This window comes from Sinocyclocheilus rhinocerous, unplaced genomic scaffold, assembly GCF_001515625.1.
Source record: "Sinocyclocheilus rhinocerous isolate Xijiao unplaced genomic scaffold, SAMN03320098_v1.1 scaffold273, whole genome shotgun sequence".
In the NCBI taxonomy this organism is placed as follows: Eukaryota; Metazoa; Chordata; class Actinopteri; order Cypriniformes; family Cyprinidae; genus Sinocyclocheilus; species Sinocyclocheilus rhinocerous.
Window position 1 is genome coordinate 1,026,405 of NW_015656360.1, and position 10,577 is coordinate 1,036,981.

A 10,577-nucleotide genomic window follows, 5' to 3' on the forward strand; every position below is an offset into this window, starting at 1 on the left:
CTTTTGGAGTTCACGCCCCATTTTGGAGATCTCCGGTCTGCAGTTATACCTACTTGAGTTTTTCGACATACCCTAACTGTTTCGAACGGGACTGCACAGAGTATGCATGTGCATTGCAGAGCTACACAAGACCAGCGTTTGAGGTTAAAAAGTATATAAATTTTAATTTTTTTTTTTTAGAAAATAACCGATCGTTTCGCTAGATAAGACCATTCTTCCTTGGCTGGGATCGTTTAGAGCCCTTTGAAGCTGCATTTAAACTACATTTTGGAAGTTCAAACTCCGGGGCAGCATAGAAGTCCATTATATGGAGAGAAATCCTAAAATGTTTTCCTCAAAAAACAATTTCTTTACGACTGAAGAAAGATGAACATCTTGGATGACAAGGGGGTGAGTACATTATCTGTACATTTTTGTTCTGGAAGTGAACTAGGCTAACCTTACTCCTTTAATCTCAGTCAATTCACCAGAAAGTGACAAACTGCTTTCGCATCTGACGCCATATATTCTCGGGTGCTTTCACACTTGGTTCGATTACTCGGTCCGAACCCGAGTTCGATTGCTCCCCCCTCCCCCGCTGGACTGTGTTCACATTATATTATTTGGGTCCGAACCGCGGTTCGTTTGCGTCATCAAGCCAGCAGCTGTTTACCCCGTTGCTTAGTAACAATGGCGCAGGAGGAGACAGCAAAATGCGTAGCAAGGCTCTCTTCAATTTTATATTTATGTTTTTGAACCGTTGGTTTTCGGACTCGGGTACGGTTCGTGGGTGCGCACCCGAGTTCGGAAGACAGCGTTCACATCATCCAAACATACCGAACTCAATCGAACCCGGGTGTGCACCAAAAGTGCTAGTGTGAAAGCAGCCTTAGAGATGATGAGACGTACGAATCTATATGCTGATTACGGTATATAACTGTTTTAATTTAGTCTACTCTCTTAATATTTCTCTTGTGGTCCGAACATAGTCTAGTGAAGAAAAAAAAGAAAAGAAAAGAAACTTATAGGCTATTTTGTGTTAAACAGGTTGTTTTTTGAAAGTCGGTGCTTGAAATTAAGCTGCTCTTCATTTTTATTGATGATTTCAGTGTTAATAATTTTAATTATAGGTCTATAAATCATTACATAATAAACATGTTTTGAAAGACCCTTTTTTTTTTTTTTTTTAGATTTTCAATGAGGAGTAATAGCCTACCTCGCAGCGCGTCAGTTATGCAGTGATACGCTATGAAATTATTGCGGGTCAAATTAATTGCAATATTAATTTAATAAAATAAATGTAACCTAATAATAATAATAGGCGTAAGAAGAATGTAACAGGCCTACATGAATTGGAAATGCCAAATGCTCTTAATATTGCCAATTAGATGGGCCTAAGTGTAGGCTATACAATTATTTTATTCAGAAATGTCATGTTTATGATTTTTTTTTAAATTTGTTAATTCGTTATTTAAATTATTAGGCCTACTACATTTTCGGAAACAGGTGCAGTTAGTCGCCGGCGTCAGTCACAAAAACCATCTTTGTGAGGAAGACAACAGCTGGTCTTAAATTCTTTAGACGCCGTACACTAAACGACTGAAAACACGACTGAACCCAAATTACATTCATAATCGGCCTGACAGTGGTGTGTTCCCGGCTGTACAGAATGAACCGGATCAGCCTGCGCTTGGAGCTCAAAAGTCTTGCCGTTACTTGTGGGCTGATGGATGGGGCTCTCTCCCGTGTCAGTGCGAGTTTTTAAAAGTGCTTTTTACAGAATTATGCATTGCTGCTGTTTTTCTAACATTTTCTACGACATGCCGTCAATCAAATTAATCAAGAATTAGGCAAAAACACATTTAATTTATTTTAGTTATTTGAGATGTTATAATAGTTTTGTAAAATAGATTTGTGGTAAAATAGATTAAACAATAATTATTTAACAAATATTATATTTGTATAATAAGCTGGGGGGTGGGGGGGCTACGCCCCTGCTTCGTAATGTATGCTAGAACAGGGCGATCATTAGCCTACTGACTCTGAATGGGACGCATCCTCTCTCTCTTAGTAGCCTATCGTCCCTCGTCCTCGCAGTCACACATATCAGCATAATAAAGTTATGTCAAGGAATGTCTTCAAACTGTAATCAGGTTAATAACTTAATATCATACCTTGTTGTGCTGTCTTCTTTATAAAGAACGTGAAAACATGCGTGAGCTTGCGCGCAGCTCATTAATACTGAGCTCTAATCGGTCAATCGCCGTTATTCAGTTTATAAATTATTATACGTAGAGAATATTAATAATAATTAATTTGTCAGATAAGATTTACATAATACACAACATTATTAATCTAAAGGGGATGGTGGTTTTACAGAGGGGATGCTTTTTGTCATTTTTTTCAACCAGGGGCATGCCATCCCCCCTCAATTCAAGCCCTGTGCATAATGTGTCTCCAAACTCTCAGACTGAGCAACCACTGTCTGATTGTCAAGCTGTCATTACAGTCGGTCCTACTGAGGGCATATTTTATTATTTTATTCGTTGCATATGAATGCGGCAGTAAGTCTGAATGCACTGGAATAGCAGTATAAATATAAAGAAGGCACAAACAAAGAGAACCAGTGAGTCTTGCTGTCTTGGCAGTATTTTGGAGGAACATCTGTCACTTGAATCGAATCCCGTCCTCTGGGGAGTCGATTCGGTCGTTCGAACGCGCCTTCGATGCCCGAAAATTCTGTCTAGTGAGGCAGTTTAACCCTTGTGCGACCTTTTGGACATTTTTGTCTTTTTCAGTTTTGTTTTTTTTATCATTTTGCCTGTGTTATTGCCAACTGCATAAATTTTGGCACAGGTGTGTATTTTTATTGGAACGTTACTATTTCACTTCCATTTCCTTTAATAAATCTGTTTTGCACTAGGTACAAAAAATTGTTCCTCTCAGGACCTTAAGGCGGGGAAAATCTGGTACTGCTCCCAAACAAAATCTTACTGAAAGCTCATTTTTTGAGATATGAACCTCAAATTTGGAACCCAACTTGTTTAGATTTATGGCTTTGATTTTCTAGCAGGTATAGAGTTCAACATGTTTCATAAAATGTATATTTTATATAAAATATCGTTCATCAATCATTTTCATAAACTTAAACCTCTATAACTTTTTTTTGGTTTCACTTTTTAAAGTTTTTTTACTTCAACAATAATCTGCCATGGGTCTTCTTTAAACTGAGACCAAACTTAACTCATTCAAATTTTTATGACAGTTTTTTGACATGGACATTTTTGTCCACTAAGGACCTATGTGTAACTTTTTTAAAGTGACGCACAAGGGTTAAATACGTTTTGAAACGCAGCCAGAAAGAGTCAGTGTAGCCAACAAACAAGTTAGCTTAGCGGATTCAAATCTTACACGTCTGTTATAGCTCCCATTCTAACATTAACACCATAAAACAGTCCGTTTAAGCGCAGAAACGTTTTCGGCCGTGTTTCTGTAGTGACTTGTTGTCTAAATTACCGCTAAACACACTGCATTTTAAGACCACGGTAATGTGGGAAGCAGGGTAATTGTTCTTTTGACTTGCTGAACTTTACAACTAACGTTAGAAAGCTAGAGAGTGAAACCAACCACTGCAGACCTACACAGATAAACAGTAACACACTTTACGAGGGCGATTTGAGAAGATATGGCTGTTTAAAATCAACGGACCGTCTTTATCTGAACATTTTTCCTTACTTTGAGCCAGGGATCCTCCGGCGACGCGCTGTTTTCCGTCATTTTGCAATAAACAATGACGGGATGTTACGAGCTGCGCCCCCTATTGGCCATTATCTGGTCTGACCTCTAGAGACTCATCCTCCACTCTGTCGTTCTTTCTGCTGATTACTGACTGAATTCCGATGAAATCTATAAGTTCATTGTTAATATATTGAGCCATTCGATCCATCCATTTCCTTTTTATTTTACTCATTGCATTGTCTATGTATTCTTATAGCCTATACTGTACACATATACTTTACACTGATCATCTCCTATATGAGTCAAGATAAACATCAGTGTGTGGTCATTTATTCCACATGGTGGTGCTCTAAGAGAGTTTATCAAACATCAAACTGAGAGTTGATGCTCATATATCTCATGGTAATCGAAGAATCTATCTATCTTTCTATCTATCTATCTATCTATCTCTCTCTCTCTCTCTCTCTGTCTGTCTACAGAGGCCTATAGATTTATTGTAATTTCTGTGTAAATATAAACCTCAAAGTCTTGGGTTTGAAAAAGCTATTTATGACTAGCAGAATACAACACTAAATAATAAATGAAACCAATGATAAACATTTAATAAATTAAAATACATTGAATAAAAAATAGATCAGTTATATGTAGTTATAAAACAGATTTGATCATCAGTAAAATAAATAGATAAATAGAATAAAATAAAAATGCCAGTGTGGTTTTATTGTGTTCAGTTGTCCAACAGCTTTTACAAAGGTAACACTTTACAATAAGGTCCCATTAGCTAACGTTAGTTAATTCATGAACTAACATTAGCTATCAATCTGCAATATATTTGTTACAGTATGTATCAATAAATTTATTAGTTAATCAAAATACAACTGTTCTTGTTAGTTCAGGTCCATTAAATAATATGAACAGAGACACTTTTTGATTTTAATTATATATTAGTAAACGTTAAAAAAACTAACTGAGATTTGTAAATGCTTTAGGCCATTACAAAAATATTATGATATTAGGCCAGAATTCACAAAAATAATCTTCTAGAGAAAACAAGTAGGCTTGTGACAACAAGCCCTGATCAACAGCATCAGTGTCATACCGTACATAATATGCACAGTATAGTATGTGTGATATGTTTTAGATCATCATATTTTTTTAAATACAAACAGAACTTAAACTGACACACCCAGCGGGCTCTCTGTCTCTAGTGCGAGGTATGCAGGAAGCAGTGATGCTTCTGCTTTTTTCTGTGGTTTCATTCTGCTGTCACAACTGCTTCTCTCTCATTTCTGTAACACACACAAGTGTGCTCGGACAGGTGCCTTGATGTAAATTTGCCAACATCTGTATATTCTTTTGGAAGAAACTTCTGCAGGCTTGATCAGAGGGGGTGGACATAAAGGAAGTTGGGAGAAAGATGCTCCAACATCTGAAGCAATCACATGAGAGGCAGAAAACTGGAGAAAAGGCCTGTTACACTGGTAATCAACACATTCAGCCGCACTGACAGACTGGAAGAACTGAACTTTAAAGGACCTCTATTGTCTTTATTGTGAAAGTATAAACAGAGGCTTTTCTTGTTCCTTTTTTTTTTTAAAGCAAAGGTAAAAGTTCTTTTTAACCTCCATTTTAAAATCTGATTGTGAGTTTGATTTTAAATTCTAATCCTTGTTGAGAGCTTCTTCACAATCACTTTCACCGTCCTGCACACAGTTTTGGTTTAAAAGGTATCCATTCTGTCTGACAGCATGTCCTAAAAGACTCCATGTGCTTCCACCTAACACTGGATCTGAGTGACTAGAAAACTTCGAAAACTTCAGTGGATTTTTACCTGTGGATTGCAGAGAGGTTAGTCTGGGTTCCTCCAGAGTTTGGCCTTTTGGAATTGCCAGTGGCTGATACAGAAAGAGTTCAGTATCCTGGAATTCCTAAGGAAAGTTGTGATGGGTAACGCAGTCGGTGGGTTGGAGCAGATGGAGGGGCAGGAGGCCAAAGGCTCAACAGGAGGGTCAAATGTTGCTCCCTCCACACCTAAAAAGAAATGTGCCCCTGCTAAACTACCCATGCCTCCTGAGGAAGAGCTCGAAGAACGCTTCAGTGTGGTTTTGGTGAGTTTTTTATACACAGACATGTAAATATTAAATATCAACACAGCAAAAGCAGCTAATCTTGGCACTTCCTGTTCTGATAAAAACAACAGCCGTGTTAGGAACTACAACAGTATTAAATTCTCTGTTTTTGCATTTTGGAAACATAAATACTAGCTGTAGGGGGGAAAAAAACAGAGGAACTTCTTGATGCATAGACAGTAGGCACAACATATTAAAAGGATAATCAAACACAATATGAGCATTTCAAAGCAAATGCAATCTTCCACCTGAAATGCAAAATGAAGTAACATTTGGAAAAACACTTCTGACTTAATACAATCTGATTACTGTCACTTTAGTTCCACATGGGCTTTTGGTATAGGAAATGGTAGTGACGGGATGACAAATTAGGCAACTTCTTAAGAGAAGTCATAAGACAACAAGAGGTCCTATATTCTCTGTCATGACTGACCTTTGTTTCGTCTTTCGTTTCAGTGCAAGACACCACTGTCAGTTGGTTATACTCCTATATGCCATCCCGTTTATTGAGCAATTTCTTGTATCATTTAATTGATTCCTAATGGAAGCTCAGTTATCTTCCATTTGGTTCCACTTCAGCAACACATTATGTAAGCCTGTTTCCATCATAGAATGAATATTGTTACTTCTCATGAATGCAACTTTATATGTCCCAACTGTGACTTTATATCTCACAGTATGACTTTATTTCTTGTTTTAACTTCTCAAAATAACATTTTATTTTTACTCAAATAAAAAAAGCACTTCCATATAACAAATGGCCATTTGGTCCTTCTGAAAATACTCTTATTGGTCTATGCACAACCAGGCTGTCCCTGGCCCCGTGACGAGTTGGACCCACTAACTCATCTTTACAATGCTCAGAGGATGGGGGAGTTTGGGACAATCCCTGCAATTTTGTCCTTGACCCCATAAATTCAAGCAACTACTCTGATTAGATTACCATTGTATGTTAAAGAATAGGTGCATCACACATGGTCACACTTCACAGTGATGTCCTCATTGCAGGCTACTGCCATATGCCCTGCACTGTGCATTTGGTGCATTATATATAATATCAACTTAATCTAGTCTGCACTTTATTCACTCTCTTGAACCAGTAGACCACAGTTAGTCCCTACCCCACCCACCCCGCTCTCTCTGTTCTTCCAGTAACCGCTCAATGTGTTTCTAAATGCGCTTTCGCTCTTTGTGCACACAACCTTAAAAAAAAAACATGCTCAAAGCGGAACCGTCTTAGTGCTTCAGGAGGAAACACCCAAGAACACAACGTTTCTACACTAAACTTTACACCTTTTTTTTTTTTACAACACACCCTCTTAATTTGGTTGACAGGTGCAATTCCAGATGTGGTGTGAAAGTACAAAACATAAAGCTAATGATGAATTTTTGTTGCTAGTAATATTTAAATGCAAGACATGTAGCAACTCAGCCCCGTGCTATCTTTTCAGGAAGTCACATTGTGTCAGACTGATGACACACTGCATATGATCTTAAGTAGATAAATATAAACGTAAGGGGAAATTAATGTATGAGATATGCACATAATATAATAGTTCACTCAGAAATGAAAATTGTGTCATCATTTACTCACCCTCATGTCATTTCAAACCTTTATGACTTCTGTGAAACAACAGTGGACCCCATAGACTTTGAGATTTTTTTTTTTTTTTAAATTTCCACAAAAACCATCCAGGTTTTAAATGAAATGAAGGTAAATAGTAGCCTAAATGATGACAGGATTTTCATTTTTGACCGAACTGTCCCTTTAACAATCTGAAGTAGACTATAGGAACAATAATTGTATCATACACATTTTGTAATGTAGACATTTCCCATGTCCGTTCAACCATTGTCTTGCATCAGATATAAATGGTGATTATCAATGTTACAAATTCATGATGTAAATGGCAAATCAGATATTAATTGAAACTGAAGAAAAAGTTAACCAGCTGCAATTTACATTTGCACAGTAAAACCCCCAGTGTTAAATCAACACTCCCAGTGTTTATAGACATGTTTGTTATAACAATAGGGTGATGATGATTATTTTTCAATAAAGAAATCGTCAGCATTTGGCCACTTTCATAACTGATTTTTCTCAGAGCATCGCCATTGATTGGGTTAATACTTACTTTTGTTCACATGAAATAAAAATCGTGACACAGCAGTTTTAAAAGTAAATCTGTTTTAAAAGCTTAAAGCTGCATTATCATACAGATATCAAGAATCAGCGTATGAATCTCAACAATGGTGACAATCAACATATTCAGATATTCGGATCATCTGTGAACATCACAAAACAGGCTACTAAAAGTCACAACAAAAAGAGCAAAACAAAAGGAAATAGTAAGAATAAAAGAAAATACGAAGACAGCTGCATAATTTATTCATGTCGCATTGCATGCTGGGAGCCATGGATGAGTTTTGATTGGTGCACCCAGAATGCACTGCAGCATGGAGCTTTATGTTGACTGTCACCATTGTTGAGATTCATATGCTGATTCTTGAAGTCTGTTTGATAAAAAAAAAAAAGTAAAACTTTAAGTGCAGAATAAGTTTCTAAAGTCATTCAGATTAATCTTAAAACTGTCAGGTCTTAAACTATGTACATCATAAACTCAATACCAAAATAGACATATATCTGCCAGTGTTTCTGCTAGTGATGGGAAGTCCGGTTCTTTTCCGCGAACCGGTTCTTTCGGACAGTTCGTTTCCATCTTCAGTTCTCTCTTCACAGCAGTTCAGTCAGTGTACTGCTAGAGTAAATGAATTACTCCGGGATATTGGTTTATTTCAACCCAGAGGGAGTGTCAGCCACGTAAAAAAAGTGAATAACTGAAGTAATTTGTGGATTAATGCTTACTGGAGACGCGAACCGTTTCAAACGATTCAGTCCGATTTGGTGAACTGGTCCGGTTCACTAAGAAGAACCGGTTAAATCGAACAATTCGTTCACGAACCGGACATCACTAGTTTCTGCTACAATTTTAATTAGTTACTCTAGTCACTGTAGGCTGGATATGTCTTTGTTGAAACATAACCATCACTTTACCACACTTTCGCTTGGCTTTTTTTCCCTCACCATAACTAACATGTCTAAACAAACACACAGCTATAGCAGCCAAATACATTCTAATATTTTAAGTCAAGGGTCAAGAGCCCAACTAAAGCAAACACTGACCTCGATAATGGTAATTCAAATGAAACAAACATCAACATCTAAAGTCAATCTGGTTAGTAATGTGTGAAGTTGGTGATGCTGTTTGTGGAGTTGTTTAATCATCCTCTGCAGAGATCTTGAGTGATCTCTTTTTTCTGTTCTTGTTTCTCTTTCTTTCAGTGATTCAGTTTGTTAACAGCAGGTGTTCATCAATAATGCTCAATCATCACTCAATTACTATACTAATTATGTCATTAACTTTAACACTGCTTCAGTGTTACTTTTTTAACACTCTGAGTGTGGATTATATAAACACTGGGAGTGTTGATTTAACACTGGGGGTTTTACTGTGTGTTAATGCCAGCCTCTTTCATATATCATACTCAGACTTTGCCATGCTGTTAGGATTCAGATGTTGCCATCAACATCGCAAACCAATTAGTATTATAACACTGACAAACTTCTTCTTAAACAGTTATAGCCTGGTTCTAGGTCACGTACCACTGGCGGCAGTAATTAAACTTTTTTGATATCCAGTATTATGGATGTAATCTGTCTATTGAAATCCAGTATTTTGTGATGGATGTGCATGGTGCACGTCAACCAATAAGAATAGCAATATGTTTCTTTATTAGTGTATTTATTCACAAAGCTTCAAACATTGAGACTGCAGTCATTAGAATCCTGCTAGCATGTTTGTACAGTTCTGCTAGAGAAGATTTCACCTGATCTCCAGGTTACTGTGATGAACCTCTAATTTCTCTTCTCAGAGCTCCATGAATCTGCCTCCTGACAAGATGAAGCTTCTGAGTCAGTACGACAATGAGAAGAAATGGGAGCTTGTCTGCGATCAGGTAAGATACTACTATTATCATCTGTCGATCAACTTCAACATTGTTTTTTTTTTTTAAATGGCAGCAAAGTAGAACTGAGAGTATCTTGATCGTTTCTCTCGTTTAGTTCTCATTTAGAGAGTGAGATATTACTCACATTGAAATACGTTAAGTCATTGCATTTTTGAGCAGTTTTGCATTTTCATAATACTTCATGTCTGCAGTGTAGGTGTGACCTTTGAGAGGAAGTTATCTGGTAGACTAGATTTAGACACACCAGAAGCATAAAAGAGATCTTTACACTGTGACACAAATACAAAAACCAAACTTATACAAGTTATATGAGGACTTTAACCAGGGTTCATATGTCCTTTAAAGTTTATTTATTTGTTGCCATTTTTACATTTTCTTTCTTTTTGGGGTGTATACTGCATGATATGTAGCCATGGCCAATTTAGATAAGTGCCTGAAAGGTGAAAAGAAAAAAAACCCCATTTAATTCATCATTTTAATCATACATATCATGTCATACATACATATAATCATGCATACATACATATCAGGAGAAAATGTTAAAGGCCTTTGAAATTTTTTTAAAGCATCTCTAGTGTTTATTAAAAATGCTTAAAATTTAAATGATCTAACCTGATTTTCTTGTTCTATGTAGTGACAATATAATTAAAATACAGGTTGAGGCGTTTGTAGTGATCAGTTTCAGAGAATGCATAGCCTATA

General features: G+C 36.8%; 2 protein-coding genes across 3 annotated transcripts in view; one reads left to right on the top strand and one right to left on the bottom strand.

Moving 5' to 3' along the window:
- LOC107720011 (max-like protein X) overlaps nt 1-3,807 on the bottom strand; it is a 10,924-nt gene extending 7,117 nt beyond the window's left edge. The window contains exon 1 of one of the 2 annotated variants that reach the window (XM_016527581.1): nt 3,715-3,795. In XM_016527581.1, the coding sequence (XP_016383067.1) occupies nt 3,715-3,756 (42 nt within the window). In that variant the 5' untranslated portion in view covers nt 3,757-3,795. Of the gene's footprint in view, nt 1-3,714 lie in introns of both variants that reach the window. The other variant, XM_016527580.1, reaches the window with a different exon arrangement.
- Nucleotides 3,808-5,469: 1,662 nt separating this feature from the next.
- The window catches only part of LOC107720013 (formin-like protein 1), a 17,466-nt gene continuing 12,358 nt past the window's right edge, over nt 5,470-10,577 (top strand). Inside the window, 2 exon segments of the mRNA XM_016527583.1 lie at nt 5,470-5,825; nt 9,780-9,863. Coding sequence (XP_016383069.1) covers nt 5,661-5,825; nt 9,780-9,863 — 249 coding nt within the window. The 5' untranslated portion in view covers nt 5,470-5,660.